At 42.5% G+C, this 27,953-nt stretch overlaps 1 protein-coding gene across 2 annotated transcripts in view; it reads left to right on the forward strand.

Moving 5' to 3' along the window:
* The window catches only part of LOC122554110 (vitellogenin-like), a 105,158-nt gene that overhangs the window by 2,647 nt on the left and 74,558 nt on the right, over positions 1 to 27,953 (forward strand). The window contains exons 4-13 of one of the 2 annotated variants that reach the window (XM_043698608.1): positions 5,451 to 5,702; positions 7,701 to 7,862; positions 9,395 to 9,543; positions 11,425 to 11,575; positions 14,871 to 15,025; positions 18,174 to 18,345; positions 22,744 to 22,869; positions 23,291 to 23,509; positions 24,953 to 25,170; positions 25,268 to 25,365. In XM_043698608.1, coding sequence (XP_043554543.1) covers positions 5,451 to 5,702; positions 7,701 to 7,862; positions 9,395 to 9,543; positions 11,425 to 11,575; positions 14,871 to 15,025; positions 18,174 to 18,345; positions 22,744 to 22,869; positions 23,291 to 23,509; positions 24,953 to 25,170; positions 25,268 to 25,365 — 1,702 coding nt within the window. The remainder of the gene's footprint in view (positions 1 to 5,450; positions 5,703 to 7,700; positions 7,863 to 9,394; positions 9,544 to 11,424; positions 11,576 to 14,870; positions 15,026 to 18,173; positions 18,346 to 22,743; positions 22,870 to 23,290; positions 23,510 to 24,952; positions 25,171 to 25,267; positions 25,366 to 27,953) is intronic. The other variant, XM_043698609.1, reaches the window with a different exon arrangement.

Here is a 27,953-nt window from a genome sequence, read left to right on the forward strand (position 1 = left end):
GGTAGACAGTGAAAGTCTTTTTCCTAGGATGATGACGTCCAAGTGTACGAGGGGACATAACTACAAATTGAAGGGTGATAGATTTAAGACAGATGTCAGGGGCAGGTTCTTTACGCAGAGAGTGGTAAGGGCGTGGGATGCCCTACCTACTAATGTAGTCGACTCAGCCACATTAGGGAGATTTAAGTAATCCTTCGATAAGCACATGGATAATTTTGGGATAGCGTATCTGGACGAGCTGAGAATAGTTCACAGGTCGGCACGACATCGAGTGCGCTGTATTCTGCACTCTATATTCTATAGGTATAAGGTGAGATGGGGAAGATTTAAAATGGGACAACTTTTTCACGCAGAGGGTGGTGTGTGTATGGAATAAGGTGCCAGAGGAAATGGTGGAGGCTGGTACAATTGCAGCATTTAAAAGGCATCTCGATGGCTATATGAATAGGAAGGGTTTGGAGAGATATGGGTCAAATGCTGGCAAATGGGACTAGATTAATTTAGGATATCTTATCGGCGTGGACAAGTTGGACTGAAGGGTCTGCTTCGGTGCTGTACATCTCTATGACTCGAGGTATCCATGAATTAAAAAGAATAACTGCCTGGCAACAGCTTCTCAGTTAAGCTACAGTTTGTCACACAAACGTACACAGCTGCACTCTGATCTCCCAAAAGCCTACAAGCCAAGATAGGTCTCCCTCCCTCTCTTTGCATTGTTTCAAATTTCCAGTCTCCATAGCTCTTTATTTTATATTACTCGACTGGATTTTTTTTATAACAAAGAACAAAGAAAATTTACAGCCCCGGAACAGGCCCTTCAGTCCTCCAAGCCTGAGCCGATCAAAATGTACTGTCTAAACCTGTCGGTCAATTCCTAAGCATCTGTATCCCTTTACTCCCCATCTACTCATGTATTTATCTAGACACATCTTAAATGAATTCACCGTGCCTGCATCTACCACCTCTGCTGGCAACACATTCCAAATGCCCACCACCCTCTGTGTGAAGTACTTGCTGCATGTATCGCCCTTAAACTTTTCATCTCTTGAAAGTGTGACCTCTCGTTATTGAATCCTTCACCCTGGGCAAAAGCTGATCTCTATCTACCCTGTCTATACCCTTCATGATTTGTAAGCCCTAATCAGGTCCCCCCTCAATCTCCTTTTTTCTAATGAAAATAAACCTAACCTACTCAACCTCTCTTCATAGCTAGCACCTTCCATACCAGGCAACATCCTTGTAAACCTTCTCTGCACCCTCTCCAAAGCGTCCACATCCTTTTGGTAATGTGGTGACCAGAACTGTACACAGTATTCTAAATGCAGCCGAACCAATGTCTTGTACAATTTTAACATGACTTGCCAGCTCTTATACTCAATACCCCGTCCAATAAAGGCAAGCATACTATATGCCTTCTTGACCACTCTATCCACCTGTGCAGCAACCTTCAGGGTACAATGGACCTGTACTCCCAGATCTCTCTGCCCATCAACCTTTCCCAAGGCTCTTCTGTTTATTATATAATTCGCTCTAGAATTAGTCTTGCCTAAATGCATCACCTCACATTTGCTATTTGCTACTGGAGATTTCCCAAATGAAAGCATTGGGTTTTGTACACTTAGTGTTATGCTCATGTGTTAAAAAGTCCATTAAACTCATTCAGGTTTAGAAGTTTTTAAGATAAAACAGCAAATCTTCAATATTGTGTTTCTTGGGAAAATCAAGTTCATGTAAAGTAGCACACAGGCATTTAAAAACTTCAAAAGAAGAAGTAGAAGAGTTGACAGCAAAAATATTACAACTAATATGTTTTAAACAGGGAACAAAGCCCCAGTGTTACTATGTCTACAAAGTGAACCTCTGAGAATGAAGATGTAGATGTCGTGGTATTGGACTGGGGTGAGCAAGGTCAGAAGTCAGGTAACACCAGGCTATAGTCCAACAGGTTAATTTGAAATCACAAGCTTTCACAAGTCAGACTTCACCTGTTGAAGGGGCAATGCTCCAACAGCTTGTGATTAGAATCCCTGCAGTGTGGAAACAGGCTCTTTGGCCCAACAAGTCCACACTGACCCTCTGAGGAGTAATCCACACTACCCTATTATCCTACATTTACCCCTGAACAATGCACCTAACCTACTCATCACAGAACACGATGAGCAATTTAACACGGCCAATTCACCTAAACTGCACACCTTTGGATTGTGGAAGGAAATCATAGCACCCAGAGGAGACCCACACAGACACAGGGAGAATGTGCAAACTCCACGCGCGAGGCTGGACTTGAAGCCGGGTCCCTCGTGTTGTAAGGCAGCAATGCTAACCACTGAGCCACCGTGCTGCCCAAAATAAGCCTGTTTCTAATCAACTTGTTGGACAAGAACCTGATGACATCTGACTTCTGACTCTGGAAGTGAGAGTCGGTGTTTTATACACAGTTATTAAGAGGGTTAGTAAAGTGAATTACCTGGTAGTTACTCCAGATTTTAGAAATAGCAAAACAGTCAGCTGGCAAGAAACATGGGAGATGTCAGAGACTATAAGAATGAAGTCACAGGAAAAAGAGACCATTCACAAAGTGATACTCCCACATCTCAACCAGCTAAGAATGAAACACTGTGATAATTAATTTATGTATTCTTGTACTTAGAGGAAGGAAATAGAGATCTGATAATGTTACTGAGAAATTTCAGGAACATTGTAGAGATGTTGTACAGTGTTAGTGGGGCAGATTCTGGATAGAAGGGAATTTGTATCAATAAGGCAACATCCTAATATTTAAACCTAAAATGATGAGCTCAGGTGGAAATTACACAGTGAATGGCAGAACCCTTAGGAGTAAAGATTTGGGAGATCATGCCTCACAAATTTATGAGAGGTTTTTGATGAAGTGACCAGGAAGGTTGACAAGGGCAGTTTGGTAGATGTTGTCTATATGGATTTCAATAAGACTTTGATAAGGTTCCATATGGTAGACTGCTCTGGAAGGTTAGATCGCATGGAGCCCAGGGAGAGCTGTCAAACTGCACAATTAGTTTGATGGTAGGAAGCAGAGTGTTATAGTGGAAGGATGCTTGTCGGACTGGAGACCTGTGACTGGTGGAGTGCCTCAGTGGTTGGTGCTGGGCCCATTGCTGTTTGTTATCTATATCAATGATGACACTAAAATAGGAGGTATCATGGACAGTGAGGAAGGTTATCAGAAATTGCAGCAGGACCTTGATCAGCTGGGGAAGTGGGCCGAGAAATGGCAAATAGAGTTTAATATAGATAGGTGTGATATCTTGCATTTTGGAAAGTCAAATCAAGGTAGGAGTTTCATGATGGATGGCCTTAAGGAGTGTAGTAGAACAGATGGACCTTGGAGTTCAGGTGCATGGTTCTCTGAAAGTGGAGTCAGCAGGTAGATAGGGCAGTGAGGAAGGCTTTTTGCACACTGGCCGTGATCAGTCAGAGCATTGAGTATAGAAGTTGGGAAGTTATGGTGCAGTTGTACAGGACATTAGTGAGGCTGCACTTGGTGTATTGTGTTCAATTTTGATCACCGTGCTTTAGGAAGGATGTTATTAAACTGGAAAGCATGCAGAAGAAATTTACAAGGATGTTGCCAGGACTCAATGGTCTGAGTTATAGAGAGAGGTTGGACAAGCTAGGACTTTTTTCTTTACAGCGTAGAAGACTGAGGGGGGACCTTATAGAAGTGTGTAAGATCATTGAGAGGCATGGATAGGGTCGATGCACTCAGTCTTTTTCCCAGGGTTGGGGAATCAAGGACTAGAGGGTTTAAGGTTAGGGGGACCCGAGGGGCAACTTTTTTACACAGAGGGTGGTACGCATATGGAATGAGTTGCCAGCAGAAGTGGTTGAGGGGGTACACTAACAACATTGAACAGGCATTTGGACAAATACATGGTTAGGGAAGGTATAGAAGGATATGGGCCAAGTGCAGGGAAATGGGGTTAACGTGAATGGACAATTTGGTCGGCATGGACCAGTTAGGCCAAAGAGCCTCCTTCCATGCTGTAGGACTCAATGATATGCAGATGGATCTGAATGTGCAGGTCCACAGAACTCTGAAGGTGGCAGCGCAGGTAGATAAGGCAGTTAAAAAAAAATTGTAGCATGTTGGCCTTCATTGGAAGGGGCATTGAGTATATGGATAGGCAAGTTATCCTGCAGCATTGTAGAACCTTACTTAGGCCATACTTGGAATATTGTATACAGTTCTGGTCACCAGTCTACCAGAAGGATGTGGATGCTTTGGAAAGGGTACAGAAAAAGTTTACCAAGATGTTGCCTGGTATGGGGGATTTTAGCTATGAGGAAAGGTTGGATAGACTGCGTTTGTTTTCACTGAAGTGCAGGAGGTTCGGGGAGACTGTATAGAAGTTTATAAGATTGTGAATGGCATGGATAGAGTGGAAAGTATGAGACATTTTCCCAGGAGGGAGAGGTAAATGACTAGAGAGTACAGGTTCAAGATGCAGGGGGCGGGGAAGGTTAAAAGTGACGGACGAGGCATATTTTTCATACAAAAGGTGGTGAGTACCTGGAACACATTGCTAGAGGAAATGGTAGAAGCAGGCACAATAGCAGCATTCAATAAGCACCTGTATGAATACATGAATAGGAAGGGAATAGAGGCATATGGATCCTGTAAGTAAAGACAGTTTTAGTATGGAAGGGCAAAATGTGTCGGCACAGCTTTGGAGAGCCGAAGGGCCTGTTCCTGTGTTGTATTGTTCTTGGAAACAGATTGAATACATGGTGAAAATCATTCAATCAAAGCTAGCAAAGGAAATTGGTGCTCACTGAGGATGTTAGTTGCCAAACAGGATGGGTTGACTAGATTTTGCATTGAGTACAGGCAAGCAACAAAAACTAATTGATATATAATTCCTCAGTTAGAGGATCGTGTTAATAAAGTTCACACTCCTTATCTGTTGAAGTGGTACAGGCAAGTATCATTTACAACAAAAGCCTAAGAAATATCAGCTTTTGTAACACAGAAGTCCACCCTGACCCTCTGAAGAGTAACCCACCCATACCCATTCCCCTACCCTATACTTACCCCTGACTACTGTACCTAACCTACAAATCCCTGAACATTATGGCAATTTTCCATGGCCAATCCATCCTGACCTGCACATCTTTGGACTGTGGGAGGAAACTGGAGCACCTGGCAGAAACCCACGCAGATACGGAGAGAATGTGCAAGCTCCACACAGACAGTCACCTGAGGCTGGAAACGAACCTGGGACCCTGGTGCTGTGAGGCAGCAGTGCTAACCACTGAGCCACTGTGCCACCCCCCAGTCAGAGTTTTCACAACTTTGAAAGATTGTACTTAAGTTCTTTACCAATCTCCGAGACAACGTTTGAGTCTGCCGGTGCCAAACAGTTTTCAGCATTATTGTAACAAACATGTAACGGTTTGTTTTGTTTTCTCAGATCTCCCATGTTCAGATTCTGGAGTACAATGGCATTTGGCCCAGAGATTCCTTCATCCCGTCACATAAACTCACACAGAAGCTGGCTCCAGAGCTGACCAAGCCCGTGAAGTTTGAGTACAGCAACGGCCGAGTGGGAAACATCCAGGCCCCTGCAGACCTGCTTGAAGATGTCCTGAACATTCATCGTGGAATCCTCAACATCTTTCAAATCACCATGAAGAAATCACAAAATTTCTATGGGCTGCAAGAGGTACTGCATTTTTTTGTCCCACTGCATTAGCAGCCCTTGCCCTGGTACTAGTTTGTGTATTACATGCAAAACGTCACAAGAAATAGAAGCAGGAATGGACCATTCAGCCCTCTAAGTCTACTCCACAATTCAAATGTTCACGGTTTATCTGCTGCCTCAGCTCCACGTTCCCGGCCACTCCCCATATCCATTGATTCCCAAAATCCCTGAGAAACCAGAAATCTCTCTGTCACAACCTTAAATATTTTCATGATTGAGCATCCCTATCTTACTGGGTTAGAAAATTCTGAAGATTGAGGACTATTTGAGTGAAGAAATTTCTCCTCATCTAAAGAACAAAGGACAGAACAGCAACAGGCCCTTTGGCCCACCAGGACTGCACAGGCACTTGATGCCTTTCTAAACTAAAACTCTTTCACCTCTACAGGGTTCATATCCTCCTATTCGCTGCCTGTCCATGTGTCTGTCAAGATGTCTCTTAAATGTTGCTATTGTATCCACTTCCACCACTTCCCCTGGCAGTGCATTTCAGGCACTTACCACCCTCTGCCTCTCACATCTCCTTTAAACTTACCCCCTTTTACCTTAAACCTACACCCGCTAGTAATTGACGTTTCTACCCTGGGAAAAAGATCCAACTTTTCCATTGTATCCCTACCACTCATAATTTTGTAAAATTCTATCATCGTCCAAAATTCGAGTGAAAGCAAACCAGGTTTGTCCAATTTCTCCTCACCGCTAATACTCTCCAGACCCCAGGTAACATCCTGGTATGCAATCCAAAGCCTCCAAATTTGTCTGGTAATGTGGCCACCAGAACTGAACACAATGCTCCAAATGTGATTGAAATAAAGCCCTATACAACTGCAACGTTATTTGCCAATTTTATACTCCATGCCCTGAATAATTAAGACAAGCATACCATGAGTCTTCTTGTCCAGCTTATCCACTTGTGTTGCTACTTTAAATGAACTCGGTACCTGTACACCTGGATCCCTCTTGTACGTTGATGCTAATGAGTTCTGTCATTTATTATAGATGTTCCTCCTGCATGAGATCCTCAAAAATCCATCACCTCACATTTGTTTGGATTTAACACCATCTGCCATTTCTCCACCCCAGTCTCTAGCCTATTGAAATCCTGCTGTATCATAAGACATAGAAGCAGAAATTAGGCCATTCAGCCCATCGAGTCTGCTCTGCCATTCAATCATGGTTGATCAGTTTCTGAACCCCATTCTCCTGCTGGTAATTCCCCTCACTCTTGGTAGCTCCCCCATTCTTTGTGTCATCTACAAACTTAGTAATCAGACCACTTACACTCTCTTCCAAATCATTGATATAAAGTACAGTCTCAGTCTGAAATAATCAACCTGAGACTATGACGTAGATTTCTTGAGGCAAGGGGAGACAATCTCTGTATCCAACCCATCAGCCTTTCCACATCCTTCTCCATTTCGATAGATCACATCTCATTCTTCTAAACTTCAGAGATTATAAATCCATTTCACTCAGTCCCTCTTTGAAGGGCATTTCTCTCACCGCAAGAACCATCCTAGTGAACCCTGCTGTGCCACCTGCAATCTATAACATTAAAAAAACCCAAAGCTGTGCAGTTACCTGAGATGTGGTTCCAGCAAAGCCTTTTACAGTAGCAGCAAAACTTCCTTATTCTCGATCAGTCAGAGAATCTAGGGTTATAGGGAAAATGTGGCAAAGTGGAAGTGAGGACTGTTGGATCATCTGTGATCCTATTGAATCGAAAGGCTGAAAACTTACTTCTGTTCCTATTGCTTCAGGTCATCTGGTCTTATTCTTGCCCAGAAATGATAAACCATTTAACCTGGTGAATGAGACATGCTATCTGATTTGTTGTATGATTCAGAATGGAGAACTAGTCTGATCATTTCCAACTATTCGCATTTTAAGAGCTGATTTTTCCCAACTGGGTGCATTGCAATCTCCTTGAAATAAAGCCATTTCTTTTCCCATCTGCAGGCTGGGATTGAAGGTGTTTGTCTCACAAATTACATCATTCAGGAAAACAAGAAAGCTAACCGAATTACTGTCACCAAGTCCAAAGACTTGAATAACTGTAAGGAGAAAGTTATGATATTCACTGGTGCAGTCTATGCTGAACTCTGCCCTATCTGCCAACAGGTAAACTTCATCAATTCAGAACTTTCTTCTCTCCTCATAAAACCAACTGTTATCCCCAAAACTCATAATAAAATCAAGGGCTAGAGTTTGTATGTAAGTTAGCTCGCTGAGCTGGAAGGGTTGTTTTCAGAGGTTTCATCACCTTGACAGGCAACATAATCAGTGAGAGAGTCTGGTGAAGTGTACATACTACCAGCGCCCCACCGGACTCTCTCACTGATGATGTCACCTTGTCATGGTATGAAACCTCTGAAAACAACCCTTCCAGCTCAGCGAGCTAATGTCCATACTTAGCATCAACCTTAGCTAAAAATCTTCTCAAAAACGGCTAAAGTTTCTGTTTGACTGCATTCTGGAAACTGGGCATGAACGTGGCACAAAATTAGACTGGTCGGGTTAGTCTGCAATCTTTCATGAAAATTAACTTGCAAAATCTTCCATGAACCAACAAAATTTGTCCAAAAAATACTTGTTACCTGTAGGTTTGACTATTTCAAAGTATCCCTGGTTGGCTGTTCCATATTCTCCCCTCCATGTAATTCCATCTAATTTTATTTTAATACTCATTCACAGGATGTAGGCATCACTGGCTAGGCCAGCATTTATTGCCCATCACTAAATGTCCAGAGGCCAGTTAAGAGTTAACCACGTTGCTGTGCATCTGGAGTCACATGTAGGCTAGACCAGGTAAAGATGATAGGTTCCTTCCCTAAAGGCATTAGTGACCCAGATGATTTTTCACAACAATCGAAAATGGTTGGCGTTGGACTCTTAATTCTACATTTTTATTGAATTCAAGTTCCACCATCTACCGTGGCAAGATTCAAACCCATAACATTACATGGATTAACAGTCCAGCGATAATACAACTAGGCCATTGCCTCCCCTTGCGGACTTGCCCTAACTCTCACCAAGTCCTGATCACTATCTCCTTTCATAGGCAGTCCCTCAAGAGTGATGGTGACTTGCTCACTGTCCAGCTTGATTCTGGATTTGAGTTCTGAGATGGCTGTTAAGTCCAATGCATGATCTCAATGTCCATCCATGTTGGTGTTCACTATTCAAACCTGTATTCACAGGCCCACACTCAGTCTCAGTTAAGCACTGCCTTGATTTTAACTTCTGCATCATTATTCTCAAACCCTTCCATGGCCTAGTCCCAATCTTTTTCAATGTCCACCAACCATAACACCCTCTCAGATATCTGTGCTTTTCTAATTCTGATCACTTAAACATCTCCAGTCTGACTCATCTCACCATTGGTTACCGTTCATTAACTCTGAAGGACATAGGCAGTGAAACATTATTGCTAAATCTCTCTGCCTCTACTATGCCATCTTACTTTAATATTATCTTCAAACATCCTTTCCGACGGAGTTTCAGGACATCAGTCCTAATATTACCTCACACCATTTCTGGGAAGCACTGTGTAGATGTTTAATTGCATCAAGACAACCACAAAATGCAAATTGTTGTTGATGCTCTGAGTGGAGGTGCACAAAATGATAACGTTACATTGTTCCTATCTTCAGAGCAATAGGAATATACGTGCATCTGCTACTTTTACCCATACCCTAAAACCTACAGCAGCTGGTGCAATTCTTCAGGAAGCAAGGGTTCATGAAGTGCATCAATTTACACCATTCAATGAACATGATGGAGCTGCTGTCATGAAAGCAAGGTTAGTCTTTGGATATGAACCTATTGTAGCCATTGTACTAAAATCACATGGGATTCAGGGTGGGCTGGCTAGTTGGATACAAAACTAGCTTGGTCATAGAAGACAGAGTGTAGCTGTGGAAGGGTGTTTTTCAGAATGGAGACCGGTAACTGGTGGTGTTCCACAGGGATCAGTCTTAGGTCCTCTGTTGTTTGTAGTATATATAGATGATCTGGAAGTTTATTAAAATGTGTAAGATTAGTAAATTTGCAGACGACACAAAGGCTGGAGGAGTTAATGATAGTGCCGATGATTTTGAAAGGATGCAACAGGATATAGATAGATTAGTGACTTGGGCACAGGAATGGCAGGATGGAGTTTAATCCAGACAATGCCAAGTGTTGCATTTTGGAGGATGAAATTTAGGTGTGAACTGTACTGTAAATCCCTGTTCACTATGGGTAATTTAGCATGGCTAATCCAGCCAACCTGCACATCTTTAGACTGTGGGAGGAAACCCATGCAGACATGTGGAGAATATGCAAATTCCACACATTAGCCCAAGGGTGGAATTGAACACAGAACCCTGGTGCTGTGAGACAGAAGTGCTAACCACTGATCCACCATGCTGCCCCAAAGCTTAAACCTAACTGGTTGACTCTGATGGGTCAGGGCCTTGCTCTGAGAAATGACCCAGAGAATGACCATCCTCTATTCTGTTGAGGCAGTGTGTGTTCATGTTCTTTCTCTCTGCCAAACACAGGGCCCTGTTTGTTAATATATGGAGCTTTCAGTACTCAAGAGTGTGCCAAATTGAGAGCCCAATGCCTGTCTTGTATTGGTTGGTCAGCATAATGGATAGCACACTCGGGATTATGCGGCAAAAAAGGAATTTCAGAATCACATCTAACATTGGGCACTGTGTTTTGGGTTTTGGAAGTTTGGACTTGTTGGGTGCAGTCAATACCTTGCTTCCTATGAACAGTAGAAGGAATATGCTTTTTGATATGATCTTCCAGTATTTGGGACATCACTGAAATTCATATGCTCCATTACTCATTTATACATAGGCAGACATTGTTTTAGCTTGACAGCAATATCCTGTTAATTTTAGTTTCTCATGATCTTTGTAATGAAATATGATTCCTTTTGTTTGAAATTCAATCTGATATAAATTGCCCTCAAAATTCAGATTCAGACAGCTCTGCAAAACCCTTGTTAGATTCCACTTGGAGCATTGTGAGCAGATCTGGGTACCACACCTTAGGAAGGATAGATTGGTCTTGGAGGGAGTACAACGTAGGTTTACAAGAATGATGCCTGGACTTCAGGGGTTTAAGTTATGAGGAGCAATTCTACAAATTAGGCCTGTTTTAGCCAGAGTTTAGAAGACTAAGGGGTAATCTGATTGAAGTCTTCATGATGTTAACAGGAAATGACAGGGTAGATAAAGATAACCTATTCCCACTGGTTGGGGAGACTAGATCGAGGGACATCGTCTGAGAATTAGGGCCAGACCGTTGAGGAGAGACGTTAGGAATCACGCCTACTCAGAAAGGGTGGGAGATTTTGGAACTCTCTTCTACAAACAGATGCCAAATCAGTTGTTAATTTAAAATCTGAGAAAGATACGTTTATGTTCAGCAAAGGTATTAAGGGATACGGGCCAAAGGCAGGTTTTTGGAGTGAGGCCACAGGTCAGCCATGATCTCATTGAATAGCAGAACAAGCTTGAGAGGCTGAATGGCCTACTCCTGCTCTTCTATTTCTTTCACTGGCTTTCTGCTAAATAAAAGGTTAGGGTGTTTGTCTTTCCAACATCTGATAATCGGATTCTGATTTTTACTTGTGTAAGAGTTGAATGTCTCCCCGGTCAATAACCTTTCTTCATCTTATCTACAGGCAACACCTCAGGCTGGTAAACATCAGGCCTGTGGTACTACATGAGCAGCAGGTTCAGTTTGTGAATCGAGGAACCTTGAAATATCGCTTTGATGAGAATATACTTGGCAAACCAATGAAATTAATGAAAGTCCACAATGTGGAAAAAGTGGTAAATGTCACAAAAAGATGATGTATTATTCCATCTGGTGCAGCTATAAACTTCCAAAAGAACATAGAACACTGAACACAGAATAGGGCAGCACAGGGACAGGCCCTTCGGCCCACTATATCTGACCATGATGTCATCCTAATCTAATCCCTTGCAAATGATCCATATCCCTGTATTCTCTGTCTGTTCACGTGTCTGTCTAAATACCTCTTAAATGTTGTGGAGATGCTGATGTTGGACTGAGGTGGACAAAGCCAGAAGTCACACAACACCAGGTCATAATCCGACAGGTTTATTTGATATCACAAGCTTTCAGATGAAGTGAGAGAGAAGAGCACAGAGCCACAGAGTTTATAGATCAAGGGCAGATCATACAGCTGGTGTGAAAGGAGTATTGAACCTACAGGTGAATAAGAGTGTTAGACAGTGTGAGTAAAGTTTCAATGGCTGAATAACAAGCAACCTATAATCTGAATAAATGAGGCAGAGAGATAATTACAAAAATTAAAAATAAGGTGGTGCTGGAGACAAGCTAAACAGCTGGAATAACATGGAATGCAAACAGAAGCTATTGGGAAAGCCCAGCAGGTCGGGCAGCATCTGTGAAGAAAAACCAGAGTTTGGGTCACCGGACCGGAAACATTAACTCTGACTCTTCCTCACAGATGCTGCAAGAGCTACAGAGCACTCCCAGAAAGCTCTGCCCCTGCTCCTGATAGGCAGCATCCACAGTTCTTTGTATTTCATTGGGATAACATGCTAGGTATACAAGTCACGTACCGGGGGTCTAACCAAAGTAATAAATAATCCAAAACTGTAGAAACTAACTAAACTAAAGAGATCATAACAGGTTATCAAAGTCACGCTGTCAAAACAGGACAGTGAGGAAGATTTTACAGATACAGAACAGTGTGGTGAGGTCACATGTAGCGCGACATGAACCCAAGGTCACAGTTCAGGCCGTCGTCATGGGTATGGAAGTTGGCTGTCAGTTTCTGCTCGGCGAGTCTATGTTGTTGTGTATTTCGAATGCCACCTTGGAGGATGCTCACCTGAAGATCAGTGGCTGAATGTCCCTGACCGCTGAAGTGTTCCCTGACTGGGAGGGAACATTCCTGTCTGGTGATTGTTGTGCGATGTCCATTCATCTGTTGTTGTAGTGTCTGCTTGCTCCTGCCTCAGGGCATCCTTGCCTGCAGCGTATGAGATAGACAACATTGGCTGAGTCATATGATTATCTGCTGTGTACCTGGTGGGTGGTGTTCCCATGTGTGATGGTGGTGTCCATATCAATGATCTGATATGTCTTGCAGAAGTTGCCATGACAGGGTTGTGTGCTGTTGTGATCGCTGTTGTCCTGAAGGTTGGGCAGTTTGCTGCGAACGATGGTCTGTTTAAGGTTTGGCTGTTGTTGGAAGGTGAGATGTGGAGGCGGAGGGATGATCTCAATGAGATGCTCATCATTATCAATGACATGTTGAAGGCTGTGAAGAACACGGTGTAGTCTCTCCACTCTGGGGAAGTACTGGATGACGAAGGGTAATCTATTGATCGTATCCTGTGTCTGTCTTCTGAGGAGTTTATTGCAGTTTTCACTGTGGTACCTCGGAACTGGCATCCAATCAGTTGAGCATCATATCCTGTTCTTGTAAGGGCGCCTTTCAACACTTTCAGGTGTTGGTCAGGTTTTGGTCTGAACAGATCATGCATATGGGCTTGTCCGTAGGAGATGGCTGTTTTAATATGTTTTGGGTGGAAGCTGGAGAAGCTCAGCATCGTAAGGTTATCCATGGGTTTGTGGTAGAGTGAGGTACTGAGGTGTCCATCCTTGATGGAGATGTGTGTGTCCAAGAATGAGACTGATTTTGAAGAGTAGTCCATGGTCAATCTTTTGATCTCTCTACCCATAAATTCTGTGTCTGTGTGCTTCCCTCTCACTTCACCTGACAAAGGGGCAGTGCTCCAAAAGCTTGTGATTTCAAATAAACTTGTTGGACTATAACCTGGTGGGGCATGACTTCTTAAATGTTACTATTGTAGCTGCTTCTGGCCCTCCTTGGCAGCATGAAGACAATAAGAACCTGATCAGGAGCTGGTTGTACTGCAGTTTTACCAATTTTCTTGAATCCATGCCGTCTTGTTCTCGATCCCTGAAAGTCCAATTATTCATTGCAGAAACACATCACTTATACATCTGTCTTGTTAAAGAATATCACCTCCCATTGCCTAAAGTGTGGAGAGTGTTCCATGATCACAAGATCTGCCATCCCTTTAGCACAGCAATGTGAACACTCTTGTATAAAGCAAGTACATCTTAATCAGATTCTCAGAATTGTTACTTTGCAGTTGGAGGCCCTTCAGCCCATCATTACCCAGTGTCAATCTCCCAGCCTTGCCCCATATCCTTACACACTATTGCTATCCAATTGTCCAATAACCTTTTGAATGTCTCAATTGACCTGCCTCCACTACAGTTCTGGCAGCATCAGGCAGTGAAGAGGTCAGCTTTTCGGATGTAACCCTTCTCCACCTCCTGATGCTGCCTGGCCTCCTGTGTTCTTCCAGTGTCCTGTCTGTCTACTTTGGATTCCAGCATCTGCAGGGTTTTTTTTGTCTCCATAGAGTACTAGCTGTGGATTTTACACCCTAACTTCTCGCTGTGTGAAAGATTTTTATGCACATCAAAGTCACATCCCCTATTTTTTGTAAATCAATTTAAATCTATGCCATCTTGTCGTTGTTCCTTTAATGTGTGGGAAAATCTCAATCAGATGTCCTCTTAACCATTGTTTTTCCCCAGACAGAAAGGTTTCAATACATCTACCCTCATTAATAAATGTCCTCATCCGTGGAACCATTCTTTCTGCAGTACAGAGATTAAAATGGAACAGTGTTTAGTTTTGTTTGTTCATGGGACATGGGTGTCTCTGACTATTTCAGCATTTATTGCCCACCTTGTACTGCAATTGATTCCACCATAGCTTCATATAATTGTCGCAAGACTTCCTTGTTTTTACTCCAACGTACTTGTAATGAGGGCTGACATACAATTTGTATTCTTAATTGTTTTAATGACACTTACATATTAACTCTGTGATTCATGACACCCAACTCTCTCTGAATGCAAACATTTTCCAGTTCTTTCAAAACATATTCTGATTTTCCATTCGTCCAGCCAAAATGATAATGCCACACTCACATATTACTCTTACCTAATCACCAAATTATGTTGTATTGGCCTGTTTCTGAGATTTGAAATTGGAAGTAATTTGAAGTGACTCTCCTAATTTTGTAGATTCTCGACATCCTGACACACCTGGAACGGCACAATCAGGACAGAATCCATTTTGACACCCCTGCCAAATTTCTGCAACTTGTTCAATTACTCCGATCCACAACAGAAGAAACTATCGATACCTTGTGGAGAAAGTCACACAGCCTTGAGCTCAAGTGAGTAATTGACTCTTACATTGCTCATTTACTGGTTTATGCTGAAAAAGAAAACAACGTGTTGTTCTTCTTGTTGGTCAAATTCAGAATGATGTTAATTGTAATTACCGACCTTGATTCCTAATAACCTTACCAAATAAAAATGTAAGAATCTGAGTTTTGAAAATTTCAATTGACTACAAAACGTTAAAGTCTAGTTAAGTCCACTGTTGTTTGCAAATGTTTTTATTTGAGGCTGAAGAGAAACTTCTTGGCTATTAGTTAGGTATTTTTTATCTGAGCAAATTTATACAGTATAGCCAACATGTCTAACACAGAGGGGTTATGTGGGGATTTGGTATAAGAAGCTGTCAGACTGAGTAGTTAATAAACTCTATCCACAGAATAACATACCTTGCTTCTCTGTCTGACTGACTGGTTTGGGTACAGATTAATACTCCATCCTCTTAGAATTAGAATTGGAATTAGCCTTTATTGTCACATATATTCAATGAGTACAGTGAGAAGTTTATACATCACTACTTACAGCATCACCTTAGGTGCAAAGGTCTCGAGGTACAGTTTCTTTAGTTGCAAGATCTTAGAAAATGGAGAAATAAAATGTCAAAGCTGCAGTTAAAGTTCAGAGGAACAGCCTTCCAACCCAGACCACACTGGCACCTAGCCTCCTGTCTGCATGGGGCCCTGGCTCCAGGCCTTGACGATCATGAGGCTGGGAGATCACTTCAGAACCCCACGCCAGGCCGGGAAGATACCATGCTGGGAGGATGCCCGAGGGCGCCACTACTCCTGGCCAGGAGGACGCTACGGGGGGTCTCTAAGTCAGGCCAGGAGGTTGTCAGTCAGAGGCCAGGATAGAAGATGGAAACAAAACACGAAGAGGATAGAAAAGAGAAGAAATGGAGAAAAAGAATGGGCAGAGTGGATGAGCTCCAGCGAGAGTGATCATCTTGGTCTTAAAGGAGAGAATTACAGTTTTCCATTGCCCTCTCAATGGACCAACTTATGTTCTTGACTCCCATAACAGAGTAAATCATTACAGACTCCAGCTGGAATATCAAAACTTTTATAATTTTAAATAGATTCAAGTGTACAGCCCTTAATCATCGATGACTGACGTATTACAAGCCTACACTGCACAACCTGTCAATATAATGTAAATATTCAATAATGTAGGAGTTGTAAATGGGAAAATATTAAATAATGGATCTCCCTTTCTGAAATTTTGTCTACAATAGAGGAATGTGAAATATTCATATGGTGATTCTCATCCAAAGGTCAGTTTTGAGATTTGGAGATGGCTCGTTTGATTTCCTTTTTAACGCACAAAGTAAAAAATATAAATTAAGCTTACACATTGTTCTGAGCAGTGTTTGTACGATCATAGAGATCTACAGGAAAAGGCCTTTTGGGCCATCATAGCCACACTGTTCAAACACAACCCCCTAACTATTCTAATCCCATTTTTGAGCACTTTCCCCATATGCCTTGACATCACAAGTGCACAATTAAATACCTATCATGTGATGAGGGTTTCTGCCTCTCCCACCCTGACAGGCCAGGAGCTTCAGATTCCCACCACCCTCTGGATGAAAAGCCTTCTTCTCTAAACCTTCTGTCCCTTCCTTTAAATCTATACTGTTGATCATTGATCCCTCCTCTGAGGGTAAATGTTCCTTCCTGTCTATTCTGTCTATGCCCCTCATAATTTTCTCATCTCAATCATGTCCCCTCAGTCTCCTCAGCTGTAAGGAACACCCAGTCTGTCCAATCCCTTTTCATCGCTGAAACTCTCCAGCCCAGTCTACATCCTCGCTAGTCTCCTCTGTACCCTTTCCAGTGCTATCACATCTGCCCTAGAATCTGGATTCCAGAACTGCACACAATACTCCGGTTGGGCCTAACCAGGGCTTTATACAGTTCTAGCATCACCTCCCTGTTTTGAAACTTCATGCCTTGGTTAATAAAGGTAGATATCTTTGATAACCATTGTATCCACCTGCCCTGATACCTTAAGGAACCAGTAGACACATAAACACTCCAAGGTCCCTCTGATCCTCAGTATTTCTTCACGGTCCTACCACTCATAATGTATTCTTTTATCTTGTTTGTCCTGCCCAAGTACATTACCTAACATTTATCTGGATTGAATTCCATTTTCCACGGATCAGTCCATTTGACGAACCCATCTGTAATCCTGTATCCTGTAATCCAAAACTATCTTCCTCACTGTTCACCAGAGTACCAATTTTTGTTTCATCTGCAAACTCACTGATCGGTCCTCCTACATTCAAGTCTGCATATATACCACAAACAGCAAGAGTTCCAACACTGATCGCTGTACAACTCCACTGGACACCAATTTCCAAGTGGGGAAAAGCACCCTCAACTGTAACCCTCTGCTTCCTTTATGATATGTTTTTGTGTTGATTGATGGTGTTTGTTAGCATTCTTAGTGTTTGCTTTGTTTAACAATTGTATTGAAAACATTTTTATTTAAAATGTGAAAGATTATGATGTAACTTTTTAAATTCATTTGTGGGATGTGGGTGTCACTGGCTGGGCCCAGCATTTATTGCTCGTCCCTTGTTCCCCTTGAGAAGGTGGGGGTGAGCTGCCTTCTTGAACCGCTGCAGTCTGTATGCTGTGGGCTGACCCCCAATGCCCTGAGGGAGGGAATTCCAGGATTCTGACCCAGTGACACTGAAGAAACAAAACTAGAAGTTTAAATTCGGAGATGCCGGTGTTGGACTGGGGTGTACAAAGTTAAAAATCACACAACACCAGGTTATAGTCCAACAGGTTTAATTGGAAGCACTAGCTTTCGGAGTGACGCTCCTTCATCAGGTGATTGTCATCAGGTGACAATCACCTGATGAAGGAGCGTCACTCCGAAAGCTAGTGCTTCCAATTAAACCTGTTGGACTATAACCTGGTGTTGTGTGATTTTTAACTTTGTACACCCCAGTCCAACACCGGTCACCCATGACCAATTATCGAGGAGCATAACAACCGGAACAGGGCATTCAAACCTCTGTACCTGTTCCACTGTTGAAAATAAGATTGTGGCTGTTTTATATGTGAATATGACAGGAAAATGTGGAATTAAACATATGAAAACAAGAAGACATTCTGTTCTGTTTTGTAGCACTCGGCGCTGGATTCTGTTTGCGCTTCCTGCTGTTGGTACACCTGCTGCACTGAACTTCCTCAAAACTAAAATTCAGAACTTGGACATCTCGACAGCTGACATAGTTCAGGCCTTGGTCCTTGCCATGCATCAAATCACAGCTGACCATCAAAGCCTATCAATAGTCAGAGTGAGTATGAACATATTCCACTCGCGGATACATAGAGTGGGGCAGTTCTGAAGGAAGCCATTTGGCCCATTGTGCCTTTCTATCTCCTGGAAAGGGCTTTGTAATTAATTCCACTCCTCAATCTTTCCCCAGATATTTTCCCTTCAAAGATTTGTCTAATTCAGCATGGTTTAGTTAGGGGAGGTCGTGCCAGACAAACCTATTAGAATCCTTTGAAGAGGTAACAAGTAGGTTAGACCAGGGAAACCCACTGGATGTTATCTACCTAGACTTCCAAAAGGCCTTTGATAAGGTACCTCACGGGTGAGTAAGGTGAGGGCCCATGGTGTTCGAGGTGAGCTACTGACATGGATTGAGGATTGGCTGTCTGACCGAAGGCAGGAAGTTGGCATAAAAGGTTCTTTTTCAGAATGGCAGCAGGTGACAAGCGGTGTCCCACAGGGTTCAGTGTTGAGGCCCCAGCTATTCACTTTATATATTAATGATCTGGATGAAGGGACTGGAGGCATTCTGGCAAAGTTTGTCGATGATACGACGTTAGGCGGGCAGTTCTGATGTGGTGGGGAGGCTGCAGAAAGATTTAGACAGTTTAGGAAATGGCTGATGAAATTCAACGAGTGCAGATGTGAGATCTTGCACTTTGGAAAAAAGAATACAGGATCGGACTATTTTCTAAATGGTGAGAAAATTCATAAAGCCAAAGTACAAAGGGATCTGGGAGTGCTAGTCCAGGGTTCTCTAATGGTTGACTTGCAGGTCGAGTCCATGGTTCAGAAAGCAAATGTAATGTTGTCATTTATCTCAAGAGGGTTGGAATGTAAAAGTAGTGATGTGCTATAGAGATATTATAAAGCTCCAGTTAGGCCCCATTTAGAATACTGTGTCCAATTTTGGGTACCATACCTCAGGAAGGACATACTTGCACTGACGCGTATCCAGCGGAGATTCACACAGATGATCCCTGGAATGGTAGGCCTAACATACGATGTACGGCTGAGGATCCTGGGATTGTATTCATTAGAGTTCAGAAGGTTAAGAGGAGATCTAATAGAAACTTATAAGACAATGCATGGCTTAGAAAGGGTGGATGCTGGGAATTTGTTTCTGTTAGGAGGGGAGACTAGGACCTGTGGGCACAGCCTTAGAATTAGAATTCAATTTAGAATGGAAATGAGGAGACATTTCTTCAGCCAGAGAGTGGTGGGCCTGTGGAATTAATTGCTTCGAAGTGCAGTGGAGGCCAGGACATTAAATGTCTTCAGGGCAGAGACTGATAAATTCTTGATCTCACAAGGAATTAAGGGATACAGGGTGAGTGCAGGTAAGTGGCATTGAAATGCCCATCAGCCATGATTGAATGGCAGAGTAGACTCGATGGTCAGAATGGCCTTACTTCTACTCCTATGTCTTATAGTCTTATGGTCTAATGCCCTCCCTGAAAATTATGATTGTATCTGCCTCTCCCACTCTTTTGGAATCGTGTGTTCCAGATCCTCACAACTTGCTATGTAAAAATATCTCTGGATTTCTCCACCGATTCCTTTGATAATCGCCTCTGTCCCCTTCTTACTGACCCTTCTGCCAGTGGAAAATATTGCTTCTTATTGACTATCAAAAATCTTTATGATTTTGAACATCTTAATTAGCTATCCTATTGATAGAAGTCCCTCATCCCTGGTACATTCTTGCATCTATTAGAAACTTGGCTAGCAGAGAAGCAGTTCTGATACTTTTATGAACGGGTTTTGTGAAGATTTGTAGCTCAGGTTGAGGTTCTGGATGTAGGTTTGCTCGCTGTGCTGGAAGGTTCATTTTCAGAAGTTTTGTCACCATAATAGGTAACATCATCAGGGAGCCTCCAGATGAAGTACTGGTGGTATGGCCCACTTTCTATTTAGGTGTTTAGGTTTCCTTGGGTTGGTGATGTTATTTCACGCAGTGATATCATTTCCTGTGGTGATGTCATTTCCAGTTCTTTTTCTCAGGTAGTGGTAAATGGGATCCAAGTCAATGTGTTTGTTGATAGAGTTCCTGTAGAAATACCATGCTTCGAGGAATTCTCGTGTGTGTCTCTGTTTGGCTTGTCCTAGGATGGATGTGTTGTCCCAGTCGAGATGGTGTCCTTCCTCATCTGTATGTAAGGATCCTAATGAGAGTGGGTCATGTCTTTTTGCGGCTAGTTGATGTTCATATATCCTGGTGGCTAGTTTTCTGCCTGTTTGTCCAATGTAGTGTTTGTTACAGTTCTTGCGTGATATTTTGTAAATGACATTAGTTTTGCTTGGTGTCTGTATGGGGTCTTTCAAGTCCATCAGCTGCTGTTTTAGTGTGTCTGTGGGTTTGTGGGCTACCATGTTGCTAAGAGGTCTGAGTAGTCTGGCAGTCATTTCTGAGATGTCATTGATGTAGGGGAGAGTGTCTAGGGTTTCAGCGTCAACAGGAAAATAACACATATGGACCAAATACTGAACTACAGAAGTAATCATCCCAACATCCACAAATGAAGCTGCATCAGAACATTATTTCAATGAGGCACCACACACTGCGGCACAGAGGAACTACGCAGAGTAGAGGAAAATCACCTATAAAATGTATTCAAAAAGAATGGGTACCCAATGAACACTGTCCGCCGATTTCTCAGAAACAAACTCAAATAAGCAGACAAAACTTGCCCAGAAACCCTAGCCACAAATGTCATTTACAAAATACCCACTCTCACTAGTATCCTTAGATAGAAAGCGGGGCTATGCCACCAGTGCTTCATCTGGAGGCTCCCTGGTGATGTTACCTAGTGTGGTGACGAAACATCTGAAAACGAACCTTCCAGCTCAGCAAGCAAACCTACATCCAGAACTATTATGAACCCAGCTGATATTATTTCTGGACAAGTCAGATCCCAGACTGAAACCTGACTTCATAGATCATAGCTTGTTTGATTTTTAATCAATGAGATAATTTCGCACTGAAACATAAGTACACAATGTTGCAGGTTTGATTTTAACAATAAAATTGAAGTTTCATATGCAAAACAAAACAAGATAAATAGAAAAAAAAACAAATTAGATTAAATTACTTACAGTGTGGAAACAGGCCCTTCAGCCCAACAAGTCCACACCGACCCACTGAAGCGCAACCCACCCAAACCCATTCCCCTACACCTAACACTACAGGCAATTTAGCATGGCCAATTCACCTAACCTGCACATTTTTGGACTGTGGGAAGAAACTGGAGCACCCAGAGGAAACCCACGCAGACATGGGGAGAATGTGTAAACTCCACACAGTTAGTCGCCTAAGGCAGGAATTGAACCCGGGTCTCTGGCACTGTGAGGTAGCAATGCTAACCACTGTGCCACCGTGCCGGCCATTTAGATATAGCACAAGTTTAAAGATTTTGAATCACATGGTAAAATACAGCTTCATATCTGTAGTAACCCTGTACAATAATCACTCATCACAGACAATAACCTCTCCATCACCTCTATAGATCGACAGAACTGTTCCTAACAATGCCTCATCTTGAAAGACTGATTGCCTCTTGCTTGAGTATCCTGACAACTGAGCTTAGAGTTTCTCAGCTTGAAGTAACCCCTTCAGAGTTTTAGCCAAACATTTTGGTCTGGAACTTGCCAAGTAATCCCATTTCACTGAGGTAACAAATTGCTTAACAGTTCTAAACTATCCTATTTCTTCAGGAATAACTGTTTTGTGCATTCACCTTCAACTTTCACAACACTGGAACGTTTCCTAAGACAAAAACAAATTGAGATTTCTTTAACTAAAAGCCTGATGGACCACCGTTTACTCTGATTGCTTGTTAAAAACTCTCCCAATGAAAACTAAACCCCATTACACTGCTAATCATTAAACCTTTTGTTTACTCAGACTGGATTCTACATGCCACTAGTTATACAGTCATAGAGTCAGAGAGTCCTACAGCACAGAAACAGGCCCTTTGGCCCAAACTTGTCCATGTCGACCAAAATGTCCATTCACACTAACCCACTTGGTCCATATCCTTCAAAACCTTTCCTATCCATGTATTTGTCTAATTGCCTTTTAAATGTTGTTAATGTATCCGCCTCAAACACCTCCACTGGTAGCTCATTCTACGTGCATTCTCTGTCTAAAGATTTCCCTCAGGTTCCCTTTTATTTTTTCCCCTCTAACCTGAAACTGATGACCTCTTGTCCCCGATTGTCTAATTCTGGGAAAAGGACTGAGTGCATTCACCCTATCCATGCCTGTCTTGATCTTATACGATCCTCCCTCAGTCTCCTAGTTCAAAATTCAAACTCTAAAATAAAATATATTTATGCATAACACACACCATACATCACAATATTCCTTTTTTTGCTCTAAGAGGTAACAGCTAACCTGATTTTTGTTTTTCTGTAGGAACTATTTGGCATGAATCATGTGCAGCAGATCCCCATACTTCGCCAGATTGTTTACCTCGGCTATGGCTCCATGGTTTTCAGATTCTGTGCAGAGAAGGAGACGTGCCCTGACAGTCTGTTTAAGGTGGGCTGATGTGATGCAATCGCTAGCTGTGACTGAACTGTGTTGATATGAATCCTATTTGTTTCTCATGGAGGCTCTCCTCTTCCATGCGTGGATAGCAAGAAGCTTTTTTCCAAAGTGAGGGACTCAGTTACTAGGGGTCACGAGTTCAAGGTGAGAGGGGAAATATTTAAGGGAGATATACATGGAAAGTTCTTTACGCAGAGGATGGTGGGTGCCTGGAATGCATTGCCAGTGAGCACGATTGCATCATGTAATATGCATCAAGACAGACACATGAATGGGCAGAGAGCAGAGGGATACAGATCCTTAGAAAATAGGCAACAGGTTTAGATAGTGGATCTGGATCGGTGCAGGCTTGGAGGGCTGAAGGGCCTGTTCCTGTGCTGTAATTTTCTTTGAACTTTGTTCTTTGTCACAGCCGCTCCATGACTTGCTCAGTGCAGCTACAGCACATGCCAATGAGGAGGACATTGTTCTCGGACTCAAGGCAATCGGCAATGCAGGGCAGCCAGTGAGCATCAAGAACATCATGAAACTGTTACCCGGCTTCGGCACAGCGGCTGCTACCATCCCGCTGAAAGTTCAGGTCGATGCTATCATGGCTCTGCGTAACATTGCAAAGAAAGACCCAGGAAAGGTAAAACAAAACTTCAAGTTGCTCTAAACATGTTAAGCACTAACTTTAACGGGTTTGGAATCGGTGGTGGAATCTTATCATCTGAATATACTGTGTGCCAGGTTTTTGATTTCAAGTTAGCCCTTTATACGTTTGCAATTTGATTTTTTAAAAATTTCTTTTTCTCCATTTTTAAGCTGTTTTGTTTGTCATTGCCTCCTTTTCTATTTGAATCCCATTTTCTTTTTTATACAAAGGAACAGAACAAGGCTATTCACCTCCTTGAGCGTATTCAGTCATTAAATTAGACAATAGTTGACCTAAACTCTGTTTTCACCTCCAATCTGTATCCCTGACTAAAGAAAAAAATCCCTCAGCCTCAGCCTTGAGGCTCCAATCTCCAGTGGGCCCAATGTATACTGACATTTGGGGAGATAATTTATATTTCGACAAGCAATTACAATTCCCTCTATTACCTCTTCAGCTCCCAACTCCATTTCCCTCCAATAAGAGGATTCTTAAAGTTAACCTTTCTGAGTCCACTTTCAGTTATCTGTCCTCATGATTCCTTTTGGCGTTTTTGGCATCCTTGAGTGAAATACCTTTTGTTCTTTCATGGGATGTGGGCATCACCAGTAAGGCTATTATTGATGCCCATCCCTAATTACCCTTTAAGTGAATGGCTTGCTGTGACTATTACCAATTGGATTGAGTTTGGAATCACATGAAGGCCAGACCAGGTAAGGATGGCAAATTTCCCTCCCTAAAGAGCATTGGTGAATCAGATAGGTTTTTAAAGACAATCAAAGATGGTTCCATATTCCATATTTATGAACTGAATGCTAATTAGTAACATGGTGAATGGTGTGCAAACTGCACAATAGAAAAGGGTCAGGCCATACAATGCTAAATAACAGTGATGACCCACCTGCTTCAACAATCTAAATTATGATAAAAGGTTGCAATAAATTAATCTGTGTTCTCTTAAACTCTTGGGTTTGAGGGATGAGTTGGTTAAATGATGAAGGGATACGATAATTTGTGACTTAGTGGATAAACTGAGAACAATGGCAATAAGATTAACATAAAGTCAAAGCCATTTCGGAGTGAAGTCAGGAAGCATTTATATTTCAAACTAAGGCTACAATTGGAGTGAGAACATGGAAAACACAATTTTAAAATAATTAAAATGACTTTTTATTATGACTTTGCATTGTTTATCCCTGTTTTGTGTTTCAGATAAATATTTATGCCTCCTAGTGGTTTCTACTTTTATGTTCTTCCATAATCCAGAAAAGTATGAAATTTAGAAATATCTTGTACCCAAGCGTTGCAGATTGGAGCAGTTACCGTGGATTATATGACAGTTGTTCAAAAATAAGAAATACAATGAGAACACCGTACACATTGGGCAATGCGAACATGTATTGTTTAATGGCTAATGCTTGCTTTCTTATGCCTCAGGTGCAAGCCATCATGATACAGTTATTCATGAATCAAAAGAATCATCCTGAGATACGAATGTCTGCTTGTGCAATATTCCTGTGCACCAAGCCACCTTTGAACTCCTTGTTAGTGCTGACTGATTCACTGCTAAAGGAAACCAATTTGCAAGTGGCGAGCTTTGCTTATTCACAGTTCAGATATCTGGCAAGGACTTCACTCCCTTCTCTCAGGTCTCTGTAAGTGCACAGACCTGGGCTGGAATTTTAAGTCATTCAGAGTTTACTGAATATGATATTTTTATGGTTGTAATGTATCTTCTATTCACTTTAACAGTGCAGCTGGGTGCAATATAGCTGCAAAACTCCTAAGCCCCAAATTTGACCGACTTGGCCTACGATTCAGCCGGATGCTGCACCCGGACAAATTCTGCTGTAAGTTTTTTGCCAGAAAGGTTTATCTCCCACTGAAGCAGATGCAGAATGAATTGACATAGGGTTTTGACAAGGAAGCATAGAAACTAGAAACAGGAGTAGGCCATTCGACCCCTCAAGCCTGCTGTGCCATTTATTATAGTCATGGTTGATCATTGAGTTCAATACCCTAATTCCACCCTCTTCCATTAAAGAGGCCATTCAGCCTATTGTATCCATCTAACCCAGTTTACCAGCACTTGGCCTGCAGGCTTATCTGCTCTGAAACTTCAATTGCACATCTAAAGAGTTCTTGATCATCTGGAGGGTCCCTACCTCTGCCACCCTTTTAGACAGTGAGTTCCTGATATGCACAACCCTCTGGGTGAAAAGATATTTCCTCAAATCCACTCTAAAACTTCCTCTCCTTACCTTAAAACTTTGTCCCCTGGGTATCGACCTCTCTGTGAAGGGGTGATGTTTCTCTGCCCTGTCTTTGCCCCTCAGAATGTTGTACACCTCAATCAGATCTGCCAGCCCCCCACCTTAGCCTTCCACACCCAGAGGAAAACAACCAAGCCTGTCCGTCTCTCTTCACAGCTGGATGGCTCCATTCCAGACAATGTCCCAGTGACTCTCCAGCCAACCATATTGTATCCAGCTATGAGGTCCCCAGGTCCGGAGTTGTCTCCATAACCTTCTCTCGCCTCCTTAACACTTCCTACCTTGGTCCATTTTTTTGATCATTGGCCCTGACATCTCTTTGCATGGCTCAAGGCTACATTTCTTTTGGTTATAACATCATAGGCCATAAGATATAAAAACAGAATTAGGCCTTTCGGCCCATCAGATCTGTTCTGCCATTCAATCATGGCTGTAATGTTTCTTAATTCTATTCTCCAGCATTCTCCCTGCAACCCTTGATCTCCTTACTAATCAGGAACCTAGCTATCTGTTTCTAATGACCTAGCGTCCACAGCCCTTTGAGTTCCACAGATTCCCCACCCTCTGCTGAAGAAATTCCTCCTCATCTCAGTTCTAAAAGGTCGTCCCTTCACTCTGAGGCTGTGCCCTCAGGTGCTCCACATCCACTCTTACATCGCATTTGCCTTCCTAACTGCTATCTAAACCTGTATGTTAACCTTAAGTGAATTCTGAGCTAAGACTGTCGACTCCTTTTGTGCTTCACACTTCTGAAGTCTTTCCTCAGTTAGAAAATAATCAATACCTCTATTCTTCCAAAGTGCATAAACTCACACTTCCGCAAATTGTATTCCATCTGCCACTTCTTTGCCTACTCTCCTACCCTGGTCAAGTCTTTCTGCAGTCTGCCTGCTTCCCCAACACTGCCTGTCCCTCCACCTATCTTTATGTCATGTGCAAACTTGGCATCAATGCCCTCAGCTCCTTCATCTAGATCGTTAATATAACATGAACAGTTGTGGTCCCAAAACTGACCCCTGTGGAACACCATTAGACACCAGTTGCCATCTCGAAAAAGACCCTTTCATCCCCGCTCTTTGCTTCCTGCCAGTCAGCCAATCCTCTATTCATGCCAATATCCTTGCCATTAACACCACGGCTCTTATCTTATTTAGCAGCCTCATGCACGGCACCTTGTCAAAGGCCTTCTGCAAATCCAAATGGATTATGTCCACTGGCTCTCCTTTGTCTAACTTAATCATTACCTCCTCAAAAAACTCTAACAGATTTATCAGGCATGACCTCCCCTTGTCTCTGCCCTATTTTACCTCACACATCCAAGTACTCTGCAATCTCATCCTGAAAGATGGACTCTGAAACCTTCCTGTCTTCTGCCTCCCACCTTTCTTAAACAGGGGTGTTACCTTAACCAGTCTCCAATCCCTGATTCCAGTGATTCCTGAAAAATCATCACCAGTGCTCTTACAATCACCTCAGCTATTTCCTTCAGATTCTGGGGTGTAGTCCATTTGGAGCAGGTAATTTATCCACCTTCAGACCTTTCAGCTTACCCTGTGCCTTCTCTTTAATGATGGCCACTACACTCCCCTTTGTCCCTGACTGTCTTGAAGTTCTAGTGTGTTGCTGGTGTCTTCCCCTGTGAAAACTGATGCAAAGTACCAAATGAGTTGCCTCAGTTCTAGCAGTCCAATGCCCATTCTTGCCTCTGTCTTACCTTTATTTTAAAAAACAGGTCTTGCAATCTTCCTTTACACTACTGGAAGGATTACTCTCATATTTCATCTTCTCCCCCTAATTGGATTTTTAGTTGTCCTCTGCAGGTTTTTAAAGCGCTGCCAATCCTTTGACTTCCCATTAATCTTTACCATATTGTCTGCTTTTTCTTTTTCCTCCCTTATTATGTTTCTTCTTCCTTGGGATGAGTTTCTGCCTGGCCTCCTGAACTACTCCCAGAAACTCCTGCCATTGCTGCTCTACCATCTTCCCTACTCGGCTCCCCTTCCAATCAACTCTGGCCAGCTCCTCCCTCACGTCTCCCTCATAGTTACCTACACGCAACTGTAATACTGATACATTTGATTCCAGCTTCTCCCTCTCAAACTGCAGGGTTAATTCTGTCATACTTTGATCACTCTCCCCTCGGGCTTCCTTCACCTTAAGCTTCC

This window comes from Chiloscyllium plagiosum, chromosome 11 (genome assembly GCF_004010195.1).
Source record: "Chiloscyllium plagiosum isolate BGI_BamShark_2017 chromosome 11, ASM401019v2, whole genome shotgun sequence".
In the NCBI taxonomy this organism is placed as follows: Eukaryota; Metazoa; Chordata; class Chondrichthyes; order Orectolobiformes; family Hemiscylliidae; genus Chiloscyllium; species Chiloscyllium plagiosum.